General features: G+C 43.5%; 1 protein-coding gene across 1 annotated transcript in view; it reads left to right on the top strand.

Annotated features, from left to right (window-relative positions):
• Nucleotides 1–22,557, top strand: part of kcnq4 (potassium voltage-gated channel subfamily Q member 4) — a 42,381-nt gene continuing 19,824 nt past the window's right edge. Inside the window, exon 1 of the mRNA XM_083982750.1 lies at nucleotides 1–629. Within this exon, the coding sequence (XP_083838876.1) occupies nucleotides 328–629 (302 nt within the window). The 5' untranslated portion in view covers nucleotides 1–327. The remainder of the gene's footprint in view (nucleotides 630–22,557) is intronic.

Raw genomic sequence — 22,557 nt, 5'->3', positions numbered from 1 at the left:
GTAGCTCCGTCTGTGCACCCCGCTGTTTACGTCTCTCATCTGACTCTTAACAATGATCGCTGACGTTTCAGCGCGACGCACTTGTCCAAGTCTTGTGCATCTTTTCCTTTGCGACCGGGAATTGATTTGCAGATAACTTTTAACATCTCAACGAACCAGTCACATGCTGTGATCTCGCAGGGATGATATTTACGCGTGTGTTTTGATCGGTAGACTACTTTCCGTCCACTTCACCGGACTATGACTTGGTCTAAACTTTGCTTTGCGCTCCTGCGGACGATCCGTTGAGAGAAAATAGTTATCAAATCTTATGTAGTTAGCCTGAAGATGTTAGGAAGTCCGTCCAACAACGGCGGCATCAGAATGCTGGCGCCACCGGCTCCCAACGACGAGAGGCGGGTAGAGTTCGTGGCTCTCACCACCGTCCACACGGAGAGGAGCGAGCCGTCCACCCCGGAGCGCGGACACCCGTCTCACCGGACCGGTCTGCTGGGCACCCCGCGGCCCGGGCCGCCGGGACCCCGGGCCAACTCCTCCGCCTCGAGCAAGCGCTACAGAAAGTTGCAAAACTGCCTGTACAACGTGCTGGAGAGACCGAGAGGATGGGCATTCATCTACCATGCTTTCATGTAAGTTCACCATCCCTTTCATTATATTGTCTATTTCATGCGTGTTTGCCCAAATCCAACCCTCCACGTGCTTTTTCTTCAGTAGTTTGAATTGTAAACATTACTTTTTAAAAGTCTCATAAAGTTAGTGAATGAAGCCACATGCTACGATGTAAACTCCAATACACGTTTCCACCAATCAGGTGTTTTTTTTTTTTTTTTATCAGTGCACGCCAACAGTCGTTTGATGAATTTTCCAATTAACCAAGCAGAGTTGCTTATGCGGCAATTAGCACTGTCATATACCATACATCATCTCAACACGGGGTCCAGTGTTCAATTTCCCCTTGTCTTTGTCTGATTAAATCATCAGTAGGACCTTCCATAATACATTTAATCTACCCAAATCCATTCAAAGTCCCCTGTAAACATTTTTGAAACCTGCTGATTGTTGTATTTTTTTTCATTGAATTACTTTGCAGCAAGTTTCTGTCTTTCCATAAGTTGACATGCTTGACTAATGAGTTTAATAACATGAAGTGCAGCACATTTGCAATGACAGGGAGCAGATTCAGAGTTGTCACTGTTATAGGCGTTGTTAAAAACTTTTGACTTTATGCTGAGTACATGAGAGCGAATCAAACTGGGGGGTTAAATTTCACCAATTAAACACACTGAACAAACATACATCTCAAACTGAAGCAACTCCCACACTGTATAGAAAGTATCCTGTCAGGGTTTTAAAGTACCTCTGTGCCATATGCTCTATAATGTATACATCATGTAAACACTGGAAAAGGATGAGCTGACTGGTGGCTGTGCCTGCTTCTCACTGACAAACCAACAGACCAGGACTAATATGTGAAACGCACAGTGCTCATTTAAACCTGACATAAAACCAAACTGCACTTATTTGTCATTTGTTTGAATTTGTATCCACTTCAGAGTTTTTATTCAAACTTTTAAATGTCTAAACAGGAAAAATGCCAAGATTAGTTCTGACTAAAAGCCAAAGTTCACTCAGTATATGTTGAGGTCTGTCTCCGTCTCTTTATAAGTGAAGCCCCAGACAGCTGTGCATCAGCAGCTGTCTTCCAGCAGTGTGTGTGCGTCTGGCACATGGTGGACACAGAGCATTATGTGTGGAGGCTCCTTGGACCGGGCCGTGCTTTCTGTGTCGTTGTTTAGACAAGTACAGCTGTCCCCCTGCCAATGCCATCATGTGTTTATAGCAGAGGGAAATCCCGCTGCAGGGCCATGACTCTCATGCGTGTTCACTTCATATACTGCCAGTGCCACATCAGTGAATGTGCACAACCTGAACTCCACATCTTTCACTTCTTACTTTCTTTTCCTCCTTTTTTTTTATTCCCAAGAGCCTGCACACACAAAACAAAATGTCCCGCCTCCACACAAAGTGTTCCTCATTAAGAGCAATGGCCTTTTCCGGGTGGGTTTGCTGGTGACATTCTCCTTGACTTTACTGGGTGTCGGCGTGGATGGCAGCTCTGCCACTGTTGTTATTTCTCTGACAGGGAGCCAGGGCAGGCGCTCGGAGGTGCCCAGATCATGTTTCAGATGCCACGGCCTCAAAGACAGAGGTGGACTGACTTTGGAAGTGAGCTGCCTCTGTAATGGCCTATTTAATGTCGCTTAGACTAAGTACAGAAATATTTTTTTTAGAAATCCCTGCACTTTCACATGCAATATGTTGAGTGCACATATGTTTTCCTGAGGGCATCGCTCCCATGATATCCTATCACCCTCAGCTGTGCATTTGTATTCATTAATTACATGTGCAGCACTCACCATGCTGAGAGCTGAACCATGTGCGAGGCAAATTTATCGTACGGCGAAGCTCAATTAAGGCGCCGTTGATCTATTGTAATTAAATTGCGGCATACACTGCTGTGTAGGGCGCTGCGCTAACTTCCCTAGATCCTTTAATTAGTCGTGCATTGTAACGGATGCTGGAACAGATGCGTTGCTTCTGGAGAGCCTGTCTTTGCAGGTGTGTGTTGGAGTGTGTATGGAAGAGGGGTGAGGTGGCTCCTCACTCTAATATCTCTCCACAGGCTCCCACTTAAGTCCCGCCACACTCCTCAACCCTCCTCATTGCTGTCACAGCTGCACATAAGATGCACCCTCGCCGAGACAGATTTCTCTGTTAGATAAAGGTCTCGGGCTGTTTTAACATCCTGTCTTTTTAGCGGTTCAGGTTACCTTATCGTAACAAGTTTCACATCTGTATGTCAGCCGACTCCTCTGCACGAGACACTTCCTCAGACACTCTCCTGTAAGTGTTACAGCTGTATGCTAATTCAGAACCAGCGCTCTCCTCTCCTCCCCTCTCCTCTCCTCTCCTCTCCTCTCCTCTCCTCTCCTCTCCTCTCCTCTCCTTTACTTTCCTCCTCTCCTCTCCTCTCCTCTCCTCTCCTCTCCTCTCCTCTCCTCTCCTCTCCTCTCCTCTCCTCTCCTCTCCTCTCCTCTCCTCTCCTCTCCCCTCCCCTCCTCGACTTTCCTCTCCTCTCCTCTCCTCTCCTCTCCTCTCCTCTCCTCTCCTCTCCTCTCCTCTCTCCTGGCCTAAGTTAAATGAACTCAACTGCCTTGTTTTGCCCACATTACAAAGGAAGTAGGGAGGTGTAAGAACACAGAAACTTATTAAAAGAGACAACCGTGTTCCCGGAAACGCTTCGGCTACAAAAAAAATTCCTTTGCCTACCAATCTGTTCGGTTGCTTGGACACACAGCAGGTTCTTGCACTCGCTGAGGCTCTGGTTCAAATGATGCATGGACCATTTGAAATGTGAAGTGCCTCATGTCTCGGTATGGGCCCTTCACTCAGTCACAGTAAAAACATATAGACCTCTTTGTGACCTTTGAATCCCTTTGTTGTTTTTCACTCGCAGTAAATGTACAATGTCAGCTGGAGGGTTGTCCTGCTTGTCTGAGCTCTTTAAATCCACTAACATTTATAAAAACACCAGCGGCACAGCAAGTAAGTTTGTGAGAGTTTCAGAGTTCAGACACATACAGTAACTCCATTGTACTGTTCAGCTGTGCATGTGGCAACATAGAATATAAAGAGTATCTGTGTGGGCTTGTGAGAAGCTCTGGTTAGGGCTGCTGCATTTTTTTTTAAATTATTCATTAATCTGATGGATTACTTATTTGGATTAAATGTTTTTCTCAAAAAAAGAAAAAAGGAAAAAAAAGTGTAATAATATGATTATTTCCTATCACTATCTTCTAGACACTGGGATGTTTTGCAAACTCTCTGACCAGTTTAAAACCCAAAGATATTAAATGTATCATATAAAGCAGAGGAAAGAACCAGACAATAATGGGAATATTGGCTTCGATGTGGATTTAAGTGGACGATAGATCATCAAATATTTGTAGATTAAATTTCCATATCCTTGACTGACCCATTATTTCAGCTCTACTGCTAGTGCTGTTCTTTCTGTGTGTCCATGCATGTACAGAGTCTGTGTGTAAACTTGCGGATGCCCAACAACATTCAGAAGGATTGATTTCAGTGTTTCCTCCTCACCTTTGACCCCTTACTGTCTCTCGCCATAGGCAGCGCCACATATAGACTGTCACATGAGGCCGCCTGTCGCACCCATAGTAATTCATCCCAGCAGGAGTTCCTCCGGGGCCACGGTCCTCCAGACCAGGCCACCAGCCTCTGATCAGGTCATGCTGCACATTGCCAACTAATACCAGCACAGTTGGAAATCCAAGAAGCCGTGTGATGTCTTGATGTTGGCTTTGGCAGCCAAACTCCATCTTAGTCCGCAGCATTCCTCTGGACTCCATCCTGAACATACAGTAATAGCGCACGTGGATTTACAGGAAAAAGAGTCAAGACCCGGCACTGACCAGCCAGAGTGATTGATTGGCTCTAAGGAGGGTGAAAATATAACGGTCATGTATTATTGATGTCTCACAGAGGTGCAGCAGAGATGTAGGGCATAATTATACACGGGACTAATGTGGGGTCTTTAGACTTGAGCTTGAGCAGTATCATCTGTACGAGCAGGGTCGTGAGAGAAATCTTGAAAAGTAGTTGTTTTATGAGGAGCTCCGTGCTAACAGGCTAATTGACAATTTAGCGGATTTGTACTTGAGAATATCATGTGTCATCATGTTCATAGGTCCCTGCTCAAGTTAGAAGATAACATGAATTTTACACATCACAGTGAGCTCGCCTGTCAGAGGGAGTAACTGTCACAGTAACTGTAACTATAACAGTTGGATGGTGAAAGTCATAGTCGTCTATTGAAAGATAATCGTAAACTGTTACATCATTAAGCCAACTCTTTTGTTAGATTCGTGGGCCTTTGTTGTGATGGTTACAGTTCAAAACAGGAGGTGAAAGTTTGGCTACAGTTTGCAGCTGTGGTTAAAAAAAAGCTGAGTGTTTATTTCGAACAGGAAACAACGCACAGCCGTACACGTGAAAGTCAAATGTTCTGTTGTCTTTCTGTAATAACCCCACCCGACTTCCTTCTTTGCCCCCGTTGGGCTGTGCCACTTGTAAGAAAATGCATTTCATCTTCGTGCACTTGCTGCGGTAACTGATGCTGAGATGGTCTACTGAAAAAAACAAACAGGAAGTGTTGGACCAGTTGACCATGAAGGGAAGATCTGATAAGTGTTGGAAAGTGTTTTTGGCCATAACCACAATACAAACCAAAAACTCTATTTCACCTTCTACTTTATTATATCACTTCCTTTAAGATGTAATCTTTAACCAGCACACCTTACTCTGTAATAACTGAATGCAAGAGAAAACACTGAAGCGCTCGTAAATCTATTCTCATCTAAACTTTAAATAATGCATTGTTTATGCTTTTAAGGAAATGAACGGCCCTCGACACTCGAGCAAAAGCTTAACAAATTTCCAAAGTACGTATCCCCCGATATATCTTCATATCACATCCACCCTTCAGTCTCCATGGCGAGTGGGAATTCCTTCACCTTCACCTTTTATGAGCACAAGCACCAGTGATGGTGTCTGTTTATGAAAGCCTGAGCGATCCTAAAGCCGCCTTATTTATAGATGCGGAGGGAGATACCCACAACAGGACTGGCAGCGTCGTGCTCTCCATAACCTCTCCACAGATGGTGGTGGTTTGCTCAAACGGCCTTTGAGATATCTATATGGTGACGGTTAATTCTTCACACATCTTTTGTGCTGTACACAGAATTCACTTTGCAAGCTTTTCATTAAAGTTGAATTGCCTCTCTGACATTATTAAAGTCATTTAGCTCAGACAGCTTGTTGATTGAATACATTCCCTCTATCTGTCTGTTCTTGCAGTTTTCCCTCCCTCCCGTCTCCACATTGAGCAAGCTAATCTGCTTGGGTCGGGGAAAACAGTCCTGCTTTTTCCAGGTTTTCAACCATGCGACACAAAATCCACTAAAATTGCCACCCCCACCCCTCCTTCTAGCACCCCCCCCCCCCCCCCCCCCCCCCCCCCCCTACCAAAAAACCCACTGATGTGTTTGGTGTTGGACCTTTTTTATTATTAATGATCAGAGTAATGTCAGAAAATAGCTTTATGTTTTGTTCTGTTTGCTTTTTTACTCAGCACATGAATGCGTTTTTATTGATGACTAAGTAACAGAGAAAGAAGAGTGGAGTGGAGGGGAGAAGTGGCACCGTAAAATGGTGACGGGAGAAAGCCACTCGGCACTTTGTGCGTGTTTGAACCTGCTCAGGACTGCAGATTGGACGCTTGTTGTTCATTTACCGCTGCTGTTTTTTTTTATCTGTTCACCTCAGCAGGTTGTGTAAATTCTGCTCCATTAAGAATCCTTAACGGCCCAAATGCCTTCGCTCTTCCCTCACTCTCGCTCCATCATTCACTCCTTCCCTTTCCTCCTCGGTGGGAATATCATATCTCATTTGCTGTGCCACCCTGTGTGATTGACTTCCCCTCCCTGGCTGCCTCTTTAAGTCTTCCCCCCTTTCATTCATACAGTCCTGACTGGTCGTCTTCTTTCTTGGGAGGGCTGTCATCTGCTATGTGAAAGAAAAACACTAAAATATAGACAAAAAATTTAATGGTCACATATCCTTTAGTTACAAGTTAATACGTCTGAAAGAATTAGTTAATTGATAAGTTGGTTGACAGAAAATTATGAACTATTGATTAATTATTTTATTTATTTTGGAGACATATTGGAAACATTTTCCTGTTTCATCTTCACAAATATGAGTCAGGAAGTTTGGAAAGTCTGGAAAATTACAATAACACATTTTCTCTATATTTACGTAACTGACAAAATGTATATATAATTTATTACGAAAATAATTTGACACTGTGGTCAAGAGTTTTGACCACTACAGTCTAGTATCTCCAGTGTTCAGAGTTGACTGTCGACTCGCCACCAGTGCAGCCTCAGTAATGCTTCTGGTAGAGCATCCTGGGCATTGGCTTTGATTCGACTGAAGGAGGAACCAACATCCAGTCGAGCTGCTAATGAGATTAAGGCCAGAGTAACTGGATTGGTGCAGCGTTCTTGAGATTTTAAAGACACAGTTTTGACAGACACAAGGTAATTTTGGTCAAGATGTCTTGAGCGGATGCATCTGTGTTTCCTGAGAGGGCAACAGTTCAACGTTCATCTGATAGAAGACAAAGTTTTAAAGGCTGCACACGAAGAGGAAGGGGCCCGCTCCAAACTGTTCCCACAAGGTTGGGAGCATGGAATCGTCCAAAATGTTTTGGTAACCTGAAGCATTCAAAGTTCCTTTCACTGGAACTAAGGGGCCAAGCCTGGGGCCAGGCCAAGTGATTAGGACACCTGATTCTGATCATTTGAATGGGTGAGCGAATACTTTTGGTAATATAGTGTATGTCCAGTAGGCATCTGGGGGGAAAACCCTAACCTTAACTTGACCTTTTTTAAACTCTTGAGGTCTTCCCGGCTCTACTTGTACACCTGGCCCGTGTTCACCACAGTCTGTCTGAGTGACTTATGTCCTGTGTCCTGATGTCTGTCTGTTTTAACATCCTTGCCTGCCATGCTCTGGCTTTATTTTTTCATCGAGTGGCCTGCTTACACCACAGTGCGACACAGAGGACAAGCAAAAGAAGAAGGAAGAAGGAGGACGGTGGTTGATTGTGGTTGCTAGGGATGATGATAATTTGATACTCTATCGATTCCTGTTGGAAATTTCTCTTTTTGTTTGTCCTCTACGACAACATCAGCCAATGGCCCCAGCTGGTAGAGATCTAGTGTCTTGCTCAAGGGCACTTCAGCAGGGCAGATGCTTCTTGTCTTAGACTAAACGGTTGTTTCTTCCAAGCAAATGAGGAGGTGCGGGCAGTGGGAGATGTCAGGAATAAAGAAAACACTTCTGTTTCCGAGGTGTTATCCTTTGAAGGCTTTATCGTCCTTCAAAAGGAAGCAATGACTTGTAACAGGACAAGTGATTTGTGTGTGCATGGAGGGAGAGATACGGAGAGCGGCAGTGGGCTGGAGAGAGGAGAGAGTCGAGGTTAGTTGCTGTATTAATTTCTCCTTTCGGGGCAAAATGTTTGTCCCTGGGGAGGGGACTGTCTGTCCTGTGACGGCTGACCAGGAATCAGGTTTCCCCCCCAATATACAGCCCTGCTCTCTGTGCTCACTTTCACCCAGGCAAGGGTCATGCACACACACACACACACACGCCGAGCGCTGCACACACACACAAACACATACAGTATATCCAAACAAACACCATTGTCATCAGGGGAAAGCAAACTACAGATGTTTGGTTACTGAGCAGTGCAGAACATGCAAAAAGGCTGAAGGTGAAACGCAGTATACATGCAAACATGCGCGCACACACTCACAGTCACACAGATAGAGAGAGAGAGAGAAGAGACCTTGAGCCACAGACAATGCAGATAGGTGATCATGAGGGGTGTTGACACCCCTTAATCTGCAGTAATCTGTGTTTATGTAATGATATTGTCACTGAGGCAGTCCAGAAATACTGTGGCATTTGGCCGGGAGGGTCTGAGGGAAATGCCAAGAGTTTATTTTGACTAGTCAAGACCCTCTAAACACTCCAGATCTGCTTTCACAGCCAGGAAAATCCAGAGGCAGCCTCCCAGCTCCCTTCTACTTTATATCTTATTATTACATCTGTGAAATATATAGCATCTGCAGTTTCTGCAGTGGTGGTGAGTCTCCTCAAGTAGACATACCACAGGAGCTGCAAGAAGTTGACAAATTGTCGTGTTATTTTCTTGTAGCTGTCATTCACTTAAACAAAATGCTGTAGGTGAGGGACTTTCTTAATTTTCTGGGATTTTTGCATGTTCCTTTCAGCTGCTGACACATTTCCGTGATGGTAAGGAAGGACAACCTCTGTCTGAAGATACAAAATTGACACCTAATGCAAAGAAAACAAAATGTCAGAGGGAAAGGTTTTTACCAGTCAAAACGGACGTGTAAAAAGGGTTGATTTGAGAGCTGATTTGCCCACTGTCTGAAAAATTCATTCAAATTAACGGAGAAATTTGTTTCAACAGCATTGATGACAAAACCTGTAATCAGCTGCCCAGCCAGTTTAAAACAAAAATACGCTAACAGCATACCTATGGTGGCAGGTGGAACAGATCTTTGTCGTACTGGCAACAATAATCAACACATTGTGAAAGGCCCAGTGTGTAAAATGAGGAGAAAACCGTGATATCAAGAGTTTAGATTCTAGTTTGCAGCTCTCACTCGCTCGCTTGTGCTCAGCCCTCCCGTTGGTGGTGTCTGAGGACAAAAAAACTTGTTTACCACGACTTGGACGACTGGGATTATTTCAGGAGTATGGAGCAATGAGGTGAAGATTGAAACTATTTTACGATATGTCTGCTGTTTCCTACTCTTTCTTTCCTTCCTTCTTCTTTGTTGGTTTAATTATGCAAGCGAAACGCGCTCTCTCGCTGGCTGGATTTTCCATTCGGGCTGCCGTACAAACATGGCGGTGCAAGATGGCGACACTCTCTATAGCAAGATCCCTATATGCATATAAAAAAGGTTACGAAAACTTTATTTTATAGTGGTTATACACTTATACAAATATATTCATGGGTAGTATATTCAGATTTTGCCAATAAACCTTGCCAATTATTACACGCTGAACCTTTAAGACGTCGTTGGTCATGGCTTGATGAGGTTTAGGCTGGAAAACAACTTGATTAAGTTTAGGGAGAAAAAAAAAACATTGTTTGGATTAAAGATAACTATTTTTAATGTTAGATTCAAAAAGAAACGAAGAAAAGAAATCAGAAAACAATCAGCGGTTTCCTGTGTCGACTCGTTCATCCACCTCAACCTCCTTTGGATGAGGACTCTTGATCTTTATGCAGCATCACCTGACTTTTCTCTTCTCATAATTCACATAGTTCCTACACATTTATGGTGTGTAATAAGCTGCTCACATGAAAGACATATCATGTGTTGTTTTTTTAAGCAGCAGCACCTTCTGTCCAAAAGGTATACATTTTATTTAAATTGTTCATGCTTGCTGCCATCACACTTTCAGTTCTGTAACTTCCCACTGCAAAATGATAAAAGAGAGAGACATGATCAGATCAGGGATGATTTCATTGCACTTGTCCAATCCTGATTGATGTTATTTGATTGATCAACATTACTCTCCCTCCGTTTCACTGCTAAATTTCTCCCGACACCTTTCTTCTTGGTTGTTCTCTGAACTTTCTCTTGGGAGTCTTTACTGTGTTTGCCACCGCTTTGGATCTCACACTCTCCTGTTTTAAATCAATGTTACACTGGACTGTCAAAACCCCACAACCAGGCAGATAGGTCAAACAGGACAATTAGGACGTGGGCGACAATAGACAGCCCTGCCAGTAACATCTGCCTCTCTTTGGACTGGAAATGTATTGTCACCAGCCATGGGAAAGCTGCTCTGTACCGTCACCCGCTGCTAATGTTGCACAGTTGCTGCGTCACCGAACAGCCACTACTAAATCCTGTTTGTATACAAAGTCAGAGAATTTCCCCCGGCTTGGGCACGGTCTGTACAGTAACCATGCCCGGCTGAGCTTTCGCACAAACTTTTTTCTCCATTGTCCACAATCATCCTCCTTTCTCTTGTCTGTTCAGTAGCAAAAAGAGTTGGTTCTTCAATGGACGGAGCAGACGGCCGTGCTGCGTTCGTCAAGGTGCTCAGTGTTAGTGAGAGTGTTGCAGAGTACTTAGGAAGCAGGGTTTGTGTGTCGCCAGCGTCTGCGAAGACCATAAGGCGGGCACAAAGTAAATCAATAGCTTTAGCTTAGCCATTATCTCTTCAGCAGCAGCACACTTAAGGCCTGACCCTAATGGGCGGCTGTAACTGCACATGCCGATGATCAGCAGATACTGAGTAATGTGGAAACTAACGCTGCAGCTAAACCGCTGATTAGAAATTAACATGTTAGTTTATACAAATGTGGGAAAGCCGATCGTTGTCATCCCATTCACTGGTCTGCTTGACTTGAAGTAATGAATCTAGGAGGTGAAAGGTTTTGCTTGTGGCGCAGAACTTTGATCGAAATCTAAGAATAACAGGAAATGAGGGTTTTTTTTTCTTTAAAAAGCACCAGAAACCAAAGAGAAACTTCAAATGAGTTGTTTACAAACTGAGGTTGAAGTGAGGTCATATGGATAAAGCCTACTTGATGGTGATATATATTATTTCTAATATTCATTTACAGGAAAATCTGTTAAGAGGCTGTTTAAAAACAATTAAAGAGCTAATGACTTGACTATTGTTCATGAATCAGAGATATGCTCCGTTGCCATGGGTTGTGAAATATTGTCATGTCTGGGTGTTTGCCTCTTTATTGCAGAAAGGAGGTAAGCTGTCAACTAAAACTAAAACTTGTTTATGTTTTTCAATGTGAAAATGTTAAAGTAGATCTGGACATGAACTGCTGTAACTTGTTATGATAAAAGCTTCAAAGCTATGTGAAGGCTGAATGAAAATTGAACTTGGTTTTGTGGGAGTAAAGGCAGATCATCTGTGGTCGGCCACTCTCTTTGATGCGTCCGGTTGCAGCCCAAACAGCTCCTCTCCATCAGACGGTGTCTCTGGCTGCTTATTTTTTTTATGGTATTAGATCTTTATTCTGTCCACGTGTTTGTAACTTGAACCCCATCAGGCACGTGAGGATACAGTTTTCAGGAGGAGGAGGCTGCATGACTGTGCAGGGATACCTGGAGTGTATGCATAGTTATAGAGGCGCACACACACCAACCACCATCACCAAAACATCCTCAGGTTTTTCAGTATACCTTTGTAAATAACTGCTTAGTATCTGACTCGCCGTTTGGTGCGAACCCTGCTCTTTCTTCCTCTCTCTCCTCATCGTCCCCCTGCTCGGTCTCTGTGTCTTGTCTCTCTACATCCTGGGATAGCCCAGCATAGGTCTCTGTGTCTCTCTCCTGTTGTCCCTGCCTGGCTGCACCCACATGCACGGCCTCGCTTAAGTGTTGTTAAGATCATTTTAATTTATAACGGCCGTCACTATAAACATGTGAGGAAGCAGCACCATGGAGACGGAGCTCAAACAAAATCACAATGTAGGACAGTATTTATAAGGTCTGCCTTGCCTGCAGAAAGCGCTTTGCAATGTGTGTATATACTATGTGTGTGTGTGTGTGTGTGTGTCCCATCGTTCATGTGGCTGAGTGTGCATGCTGTCAGATTGTCTGATTGGCGTGCGTACATTTGCAAAATATGTGTGCACTCATCCATGTGCAGGTTTATGGAGATGGTGCGCTTGTGTGTTAATGCCCGGCCAATGGCACTGTGGGCAGAGCATAAACAATAATCAAATGTTAACGACTGAGCCGTAATTACACAGGCTGCCTGCCACTCTTGTGAGATTGTTCTTTTCCTGCATTCGCCCTCTTCCTCCTCTAAAATGTCCTATTTGCACAATTGCTTCACTTGATTGCAGTGTCATTTCCTCCACTCCTGTGTGACAGTTGCTTTCAGTTCCTGTTGCTGTAATCTGCCTCTTTGCTCCCGTACTGTATCTCTATTTCCATAACAACTCGGTGCTTTCTCTTCGTCTCAGCTGCATCCGCTCGCCTGTTTTTCCACCCTCTTTCCCACAGTTGTCTTTCTCCTCATATGTTTTTATTTCCTTTTTCTTTATTGTTTCTGTGTTGGTTGCTCACTGCACGTAGAGGTTCCTTGTCAACAGTCACTGGGAGAGCGGGGGAGAGAGACTTTGTCCAAAAGCCATCTTGCCTCTGTTTTCCAGGTCGTGTGCTGCTCTGGCCTCAAATGGCATTAATTCACTTCTTCTTTAACAGCGGAGATTGAAGATAATGAATGGTTATTAATGGTGAAAATTTTTCAGGTGGTGTCAAAACATGTTTTGGTGAAGAAAGTACAGAAATGTATCACACTGTAATGGATTATGTTGTGGTAAACGAACATAAACCTGTCACATCAAACTGTCTTTGTTTTTGTATATTATGACGTCACGTAGGAGTCCTGTCAGACATAGGTTTGTGCTCCAGCTTTCTGCTCTCTGAGTCATTAGTCTGCTCAACAAACGAACCACCTGCAGGTCCAGCAGAATCCACTCTGTGTGTGTTGCATGGTTGTCTGGTCTGGTTCTGATGTACTGGAATAACTTAAGGAAAACACAAGGGTCCCTTATCTTTTTTTACCCTCTTTGCAAAAAAAAAAAAAAAGCCAACGCTCCATACACACACAGTAAAACTACCCACGTGCTTCTACCCATGTCCACGGTGCAACAGTGTGTGTGTGTGTCTGTGTGTGTGTGTCTGTGGACCCTCTGGTCTTCTCTTGGCCCTGAGATTAAAGCAATGTCAGCAAGTGTGTGATGAGACCTCACAGACGATACCTCATCTCTCCCTCTTTTCCATTCTGGCTCTCTTCGTCTCACTGTCCCCTCGTCTGTCCAATCCATTATTCAGCCACCTCTTTCTGTCTCTTGTCCACTATTTTTTCTCATTATCTATCTCCTTGTCTGTCTGATACTCACTCCTTGTGGTCGTTGCTACTTTCCTCTTCTCCCCCTCACTTCTATTTCTATCTATACATTTATTACCGTACTATGTCTATTATCAGTCTTTCTTCCTCTCTCTCTCTCTCTCTCTCTCTCTCTCTCTCTCTCTCTCTCTCTCTCTCTCTCTCTCTCTCTCTCTCTCTCTCTCTCTCTCTCTCTCTCTCTCTCTCTCTCTCTCTCTCTCATCCTTCGCTACTTATCAGCGCTCAATCAATCATTTTGGCCCCGGGCTGCCAGACCTTATGGTGTCCTGTGATGTCTGAGCAGTGTCCTGCACGATGCACTTCAGACCAGGCCAATAAAACTTAGGGCAGCGGTGAGGAGCACATGCCTCAGTGCAATCAGAGAATATAACCCTCAGACCACTTTGGCTTGAGTTGTCTCCATGCTTTCAAGTTAGCACTTCCATCAGACAGCTGCTTCAGCCGCAGCTGGATGCCTTTGTGGAGAGAGTGATTGAAATTAACCTGATTTTCTAAAGTTCATTACACCCCCTCCCACTCTGTGATCGTAGCTGTTCGCTCTATGGCCCACAAAAGAAAGGGAAAGCACCGATCACTTCAGGCCAGCTTGTTTCAAGCATACCTTAGTGTGAGTGAAGTGAGAGACTGGATGGACAGAGCTGAGAGAGGATCGGTGCAGAGAGAGAGCAGGGGCAGGGTGGAGGTAGGGCGAATTTCAGTAAAAGGATGAATTATTCAGAAGAGTATTATCTCTCTGCTCTCATCCGCCATTGCCCTCCCTGGTCTGTCGTCTAATTGGTTGTAATGAGTTAAAGAGGGGGGCGGGGGTGGCTGAGAGGTCCACAAGTGGTCCACTCTGGTCCTGGCTCTGCTTCAGCTACAATAAAGACAGGAGGAGAGGAGGAGATGACAGGAGGCGTGGAGTGGAGAGAGGGGCAAAGTTAGGGTGAAAAATGTGAAAGAGGGTGGATGAAAAAGGCCAAAATGTAAAGTTAATGTGCAAAAGAGGCTTGGAAGGGTGCATATTGTGTATGTATTGGAAAACATGTTATTCAGCCATGAGCTCCATAATCCATCCAGTTGTTACACTGAAATTTGGAAAGCAAATGCTGACATTTGCCATCCCATGTGGGAGACACTGAGTTGTGTCTAAGTATCCAGTCTAGTAACACGAGGGAGGCACTTGGTATTTGGTCAGAATGTGTAAACTTTATGAATGCTCTTAATCCTGAGCCATGTTTTTGTTTCGCCCACAGGGGGATGTGTTTCAGAGGGGAAAACTGTACATGGATGAGATATTTATGACCCCAAATTTAGGCAAACAGAAGGCCAAGTCCAGGCGTTGAAAATGTACTTCCTGTGCTGTTCTGGGTCAGCGAACAAGGGTCAACTGTTTTTTAACATAGTGACACAGTTGTGCAATGAATTAAGTAAAAACATGGCTTTGTGTTTACTGTTTACTAAAGCAGAGGATGAGGAGCAGTGCCCTTTATCCTACAAGGAAGCACTTCCCATGTTAGCTGTGCTCTTTTGCCCACTGTTGTGGACAGTGATATTGCTCAATGTACGAGGAATAAAAAAATAAAAAAAACGGAGTAAAAGCAGCAAACGCTCCGTACTGGCCAACGTGCTTCGTTTGTGGAAACTGACAAAGTTGCTGTGAGCGTGGTTTCTAGTATGTGTGGAAGGTGGTTTTTTCAGGGCTTCCCAGGAAGGTGATGCAAGTGTTTTTCACGTGGCTCTGGACTCTGTCTTAAAATTACACATAACATAAAGAGACTACGCTACTTTACACAAAGACACGCAGAGACAGACACAAAGATTTAGTTTGACAGGGAGGGATAGCAGCACTGACACCGGACTGAGGAGTAACACAGTGCAGCCCCTCATGTGATGTGACCTGGGTACCAGTGTTTGACTGTAAGAACAGCAAAGATAACGTTAGCAGACAGATAGCGAGGCGGACTCCGGGCGCTCAGAACCCGTATACACACTGCATATCTGTCCCATGCCAACTGAGGGATCACCATCAAAGACTGAACTTCGGCTTTGGGGGTTGTGCAAAGGTCTATGAAAATAACCTGTGGCATCGGGCAAATCGTCGCAGATTTTATGGATACTAACATTTCCCCTCTGCAGCTCTTCACTGAACGGTGACAAGTAAATAATGATTCTCAAATGTCACTCACTGCTCACAAGGGAATTTTTGAGGCTGATGCCATTATCAGGGAGTAAAATTCAGATAACCTACTTATCAGCTGATGTTCCTCAGTTTACATAAACACATGTTTTTGCAGTGATCCCTTGAATATGGCTCAAACACTTGACAAATACGTGTTGGAAGCTCACTTGATAACTTTTATTCAAAAGGCCTCAGTGCAAAATGTAAAAACAAATAAATGAAATAAGTAAACAGATAACTACAAACTGATTGAAGATAAAACTAATATTATTTTTCTCTATTGGACAACCAATCATTAATCATTAATTTAACTCATTTTACATATTTACCAATACGTCGATACCAATATATCTGAGAAAGCAGCAGGTTTAACAAATCATTTTCTAACGAATACAAATGTAGAAAAACTGGCCAGATGTTGTATAACAGAAAAAAATCAAATATAATCTAGAAGTTTAAAAACAATGACAATATTCATTATGAATTCTCAAATATCGGTCATTAGAATTAAAGACAGCACAATATTTAATAATATACAGTATTTGCACAAATTGCAGCCAATTTAAAAGAGATCATAGATCGGTTTCACACAGTGCTTTAAATGACCTCAGAGCTTGGTATTAGTAACGCTGCCCTTCACATTACTGCAACCGTTGTGATCTCCTCCTGGAGATCCGCTGACCACCAGGGTTGTGTGTGACCCTGACTTACTTTCTCACACCCCCTTGCCTCAAACTTCTGGGCCAATCCTATTACCACGAGTTCAAATGTTACAGTCACTGCTCTCTTTTTGTTGTTTCTCAATCCTGGAGAGCTGCCCCTGACCCCCCGTAATCCATCACCGGAGATCCCTGCTGCCATGGAAACAAGATTAGACCTGTCACAGAGTAATGATGATCGGCCTGAAATTCAGTCGAGGGGGGTAAATGAGTGTGGGGCGTTGTGTGTTTTTGGGTCGTGAGGTGGTTTTCTCCTCATGACCGGGTCCTGACTTCCACTGGTACGTCGTCTGGTTGAAGGTTTGAAGTTCTCTGGTGCAACATATTTTGATATTGTTATAAAACACGCTCAGAAATGTCACATGCCCCCCACACCCCCGTACTCCCACCCTCTGCTTTCCTTTTACAGTCTTAACTATTAACGGTGACCCTTCCCCAACAGCTAACCCTGCTGATCCAAGCTATGTGAAGGTTGAGCTTGCGATGGTTAAATGTCAGCGTTATAAAAGCACACTGGTGTGTGAAGTGGCAGCCCCGGCCCGTACACCTACTAAAGGGTTTGTTGACTCTGTGCTAATTGGCTCGCTGCTGGTAACAATACCCCAGCTAAATGTCAGCGCTCTCTCAGCACTTCGCCTGCGCCCCGGTCGCATCTCCCAGCTCCGTGTAGTGTAGTACTCTTCACCAGCTACTAGTGCACAAGCAGCAAACAGCGTGAATCAGAGGAAGCATCAGGGACAATGGAGAGTCTTCTGAGGACGTGTATGTTGGACTTCAGTGGGAGATGAGTGTGTGTGTGTGTGTGTGTGTGTGTGTGTGTGGGTGGGTGTATCGTGACCTACAGTGGAAAGACTCTTTGTTTGGACTTTTTTATTTCCTGTTTTATTTTGAAATAACTTACCTTGTATGTATGTGTGAATGTGTGTGTGTGTGTGTGTGTGTGTGTGTGTGTGTGTGTGTGTGTGTGTGTGTGTGTGTGTGTGTGTGTGTGTGTGCATTCACGCATAATTTTAAGATCATTCTGGTTTTTTATGATGGTCACAATATTTTCCACTTAAGTGAACAACTGATGACAATGTTGTATATAAATCTTTCTCCTTTTTCCATAATTACGAATTCTCTCTATAATTTACGTGGACTATTCCACACACTGACGCTCATAATATTCACACAGGATTAGGGTTGAGAAACACCAGTCATCAAGAAATTGTGTGTTATTACTATAAATCCAGGTCAGGTAGACACACAGGCTTCAGAAATCATCATGAATGTCTCCTCTCTCTGTGGTCCTCCCTTTATTTTGCTCTGTTTAAACATGTGACCAACTGGACACACGTCTTCAGTCTCTAACCACCTGTACCACATCTACAAAGACAGTTTGTCAGTGAGGCACCAGACACCATTACCTGTCAGGTAAACTTGTCACTAGAATCAAAAATCTTTATCAATCTGTATTAAACAATCTATTTATTGCACCATATGTGTGAAAATCCAATCCAATCCTTCAGATACAACATCGAGGAATACTGTGTCAAGAAACATTAAAATTCAGCTTCATTATAATACATGAATCAATTTTTTAATGGATCATTACTGATAATGAGAAGAAGGTGTTTCATGGTGTAAATATGAAAGATACATTTTTACAGAGGAGACACAATAACAAATCAAAACAACCCTGATAGTATCTGAGGGGAGGCTGAGGTGGTGTAATTGTGTGTAAATGCCTTTCTACAGCTTTTCTACTTTAATCCATTGAACTACTGTAAAATCAGAGATCAAGTAAACACGTCAAGTAAGTTTTTATTTATATAGTGACAACAGAAGTTATCTCAAAACACTTTTTAAAAATAAAATTCACTTGATGAGACTTCATTGAGAGGACACCAAAATAAAAGTTTTTTTTTGAGCTGATGGTGACTGCAGTCAGGTGATAACTCCATGTGTGGTCACATTATGAGTGACCCCTGACAGCTTGAGGTCGGGTTGGATTTGGTTCTAACTGTCTAGAAAGGATATGTTTGTTCACAACATGTTCGATATTTGTAGTACATGGCTGTCAAATATTCTGCCACGTATAAAGGGATCATGTGACTTCATGATGTCAGGTTCTGGCTAATGCAAACGAAAGAGAAATCATTTCACTGCTCTGATTTCATAAAGTAGCTTGTTATATGGTGGAGTCCCTGCTGCAGTATTTTAGTGTCTTCCAAAAATAATTGTACTTTCAATTATGCCTTGGAGCAATAGAAGTTTGTTTTCATTTCATTCTCTGAAAGAGATTTGTTGAAATGTTTTTGAAGGCACTGATAAATCACCTGATTAAAATAGTACAGGAACTTGAATTTGCAGCACTGCACCCTTAATCCAATGTGTGTGATACTTTGGTATTAAAGCGTTCAGGGGTCAGGTCACTTCTTTGTTACAGAGAGTAAGGAACAAACTTTCAGTGAAAGGAAGGAGCGCTGGTGCTCTAATGGAGCTGGAGTAGTAATTTCAATGAATCAAAAGCAGGGAACAATACACTCAGTTATGATGTGATGTAACATTGGCTGAGTGAGAGAAAGAGAGAAAGTGTGTGTGTCTGTGTCTCTCTCTATCTCTGTGTGTGTGTGGGTGTGTGTGTGTGTGTGTGTGTGTGTGTGTGTGTGTGTGTGTGTGTGTGTGTAACTTTCAGAGGCAAGAAGTCCTGGCCCCAAATGAGAAAAGGCTGATTTTTCAAGGTTAGGTTACTTCTCCAGGAAATTATAGTGTATTATATGTAATGTCGTCAAAACAAAAGTGACCTACGACAGTGTGTGTGTGTGTGTGTGTGTGTGTGTGTGTGTGTGTGTGTGTGTGTGTTGATGGCAGATCCTTTCGTGACTGACTGGGTGTGTGACATTATCCAGCTTGGAAAATGTATCAGTCTAATTGGCACTCTGTTTGAAATGCATCATCCCGTGGGCAGACAATGGAACAGCGTGGCAGTCAGCCGCTCTTTTGGCGAGTGTGTGTGTGTGTATGTGTGTGTGTGTGTGTGTGAGATTGTCTGGCTGCGCAGTGGACGTGTGTGTGTCCGCTGAGTGGAACTTTCTGCGTGTGTGAAATCATTTGTGCGGAAGTGTCCACAGCTCGTGATGCAAACTGCCAAGGCTGCACCTTTGTGAGAAGAAGTGTGACCAGCACTCATTACGCAGCCCTGCGTTCTCTCACTCATGTAAATAATTGATCCAGTCACGTAATATTCCTGAAGCTCGTGGCGTTCGGAGGAAAACAAACACATTCCACTCATTTCTGCACAACACTCTCATGTCAGCCCCCCCCCCCCCCCACCTCTCTCTCTCTTCCCCTTCCTCCGTGCCAGAGCCTCTGAATCGCTCCGTCAGCTGTTTCACTCATGAAAAAGCACTTTTCATCTCATATTTGTTTGTGTGTCGTTTTTTTCTTTTTCTTTTCCTGCCTTGAAAACTTTGCTGTCCCAGAAGAAGAAGAAGAAGTAGAGAGGGAGGGGGTACAGTAGGCTACCTAACGGGCCCAGAGAGCTGCCTGCTCTGAGCTCTGAGATGTTTTGCACGGTGCTCTGCAGCCTGTACCTGCTCACACTCTGCCCGCAGTCGCTATTTAAGGAGAATGAATCTCTATTAATATCTTTCTACTGTTTCCACCTTTCTTCTCTCTTTCTCCTCTCCCTCCCTTCTCTCTCTCTCTCTCTGCTGACGACACTCTCACTCCTCCTCCTTTTTTTGATTCCTACCCCTCTCCGGATAGGCCGCAATAATTCTTGGCTTTCATTTTTGCTTGTTAGCACTTTGCTGCTGTGAGGTTTGTTTAGGCCTGTGTGTGTCTGTCTGTGTGTGTGTGTTATGGTAACAGCTTCTGTAAAAGTGTGTTAATGTGAAGTGTTTCCAAGGGGACAGCAGCAGACATCAGGCCACATACACGTGTGTCAGACTCACTCTGCTATAAATAAATCTCATGTTCTAATTGTGCCTCCGTGATGTATTTGTTTAAGCAGATCTATATGTTTTCCTGTGTGTGTCCTTGTGGAAGGTGTCACTGCAACTGTGTGTTCGATAATCAGACTGCGTGCGTACGTGCTTCCTTTTTTTGTTTGCGTATTTGTGCACCTGCAGCATGTGCACTGATTGCGGGTCAATGCCTGAGAGCCGTTGTCAGAGCCACATTGATTGGGGCTGGCGCCGCACACACAAACACACACACACAAACACACACAGACACACACAAGTGCACTGTACAGGTACAGGTGACACGACCTCGGGGCCTTTTCCCGTTATCCCACCTTCACCCCTCACCTGCTCTGTTTTTAACTTTTCTTTTCTTCTGCAATTTTGCTCTTCAAGTCGTTCTCTCTTTCTTTGATTCATCAACCATCAGTCTTCACATCTTTTTACGTCACTTTTATCTGTTTCTCTGCATCTTCCCTCTCACTCTTCTTCATCGCCCTCTCTAATCCCTCGGCCGCCCATGTTGTGTGTAACTGATAGCTGCTCTATCATCCAGTCATGATTCAATCAAAGGTGCATTCTCCTGCACTACAGCTCTGCTCCTCTCCGCCGGCCGCGCTTGCCCGGCACACAGCAGAGAGTGCTATATCCTCGTAAACACATACACACACACAAGCGTAATGCAGCAATACACAATGTCATATATTTTTATTACCACTTGAGATACCTATTTATCTCGCCACAGTATTTTCACAGGCCAGTCAGAGTAATGTGAGATCTCCCTTTTTCACTTATGTAGGTTTACAGGAAAACAGCAGTGAAAGCACCCGGTCCAGCCTCCATTAGAAGCAATCTGGTCGTCTTGTGCTGCTGTTGTGCGTTTATTTGTTGTCAGTCGGCCCCCACCAGCGGCCCAACAGCCCTCACAGGCCCCGGGCCAAAGTGTGTCTACTTTATATTACACATTCAGAGAATGTTGGGTCAGAGTTACCTGTGATGGCGATGTAAGAGATCCTTTCTTTCTTTCTTTCTTTCTTTCTTTCTTTCTTTCTTTCTTTCTTTCTTTCTTTCTTTCTTTCTTTCTTTCTTTCTTTCTTTCTTTCTTTCTTTCTTTCTTTCTTCCATCTTACTGTGCTTGCATTTTTCTCTATTCTCCTCAGTGTCCGTGAGACAAATTACACTCAGTTGGCTTTGGGAGAAAAGTCAGATATTCTGTGTATAATAGCAGAGCATGCATTATTCTTTCTATAAAAAAAAAAGTTCTGGAGCAATTACTAATGTGGACAGCCTTACAGTAAACCTCCTGAGCAACTTTCATAAAGCAGTGTATTCATTATACCATGAAGGTCTTTTTGATTCATGACACACAGTGCATCTATACATTAACATTCCCATTTATAATGTATATAATGAGCCAGGCTTTCGCTTCCCTTTATCCTCCCTCCACCCTGGGTTCACTCACATGTAGCTGTAGTGGAGGACACACTATCCTGTTGAGAAGAGGATGCAATTATCTCTTTGATTGTCTTCACCATGGGAACAATAATCATAGTGATATATACTTTCACTCCTCCATAAATCCTAATTTATGAACCCTTATACAAGACTTACTCTTCGTTGAAATATTTCAATCTGAAGATATTTGTTGATGCAGAGAAGCATCAACAAAACCCCTGGATGTCCTCCTGAGACCATCCCTGCTGATTGAATGGATTTCGACTGATGCTTTGCTTTTAATTGACATTTCCCTGAAAGGAAGGAGCGGTGATGGGTGTTTCTGTTGCATGAAGGTGCATGAAGTGTAACCTCAGCAGAAATGTGACCCCCCCCAACACATACATCACTCATTGCCAAAATGCCTCTGAAAAATCTGTTTCATTTATTCACTTATTTGTCTGTCAATATATATATATATATTTAATATTTTATTTATGAATTTTCAATATAATAAACGAGACAACAGACGAACTATGACATTATTTTAAAAAAGCACATCACTAGCTCAAGAGCAAATACACATAGACAAATAGACAGAGAGAAAAAAAAAGAAAGGAAAAAAGAAAAGGGCCCTGCTCAGAAACAG

This window comes from Trachurus trachurus, assembly GCF_905171665.1.
Source record: "Trachurus trachurus genome assembly, chromosome: 11".
In the NCBI taxonomy this organism is placed as follows: Eukaryota; Metazoa; Chordata; class Actinopteri; order Carangiformes; family Carangidae; genus Trachurus; species Trachurus trachurus.
Note: the sequence above shows the minus strand (reverse complement) of the source record. Positions and strands in the feature narration are given on the sequence as shown.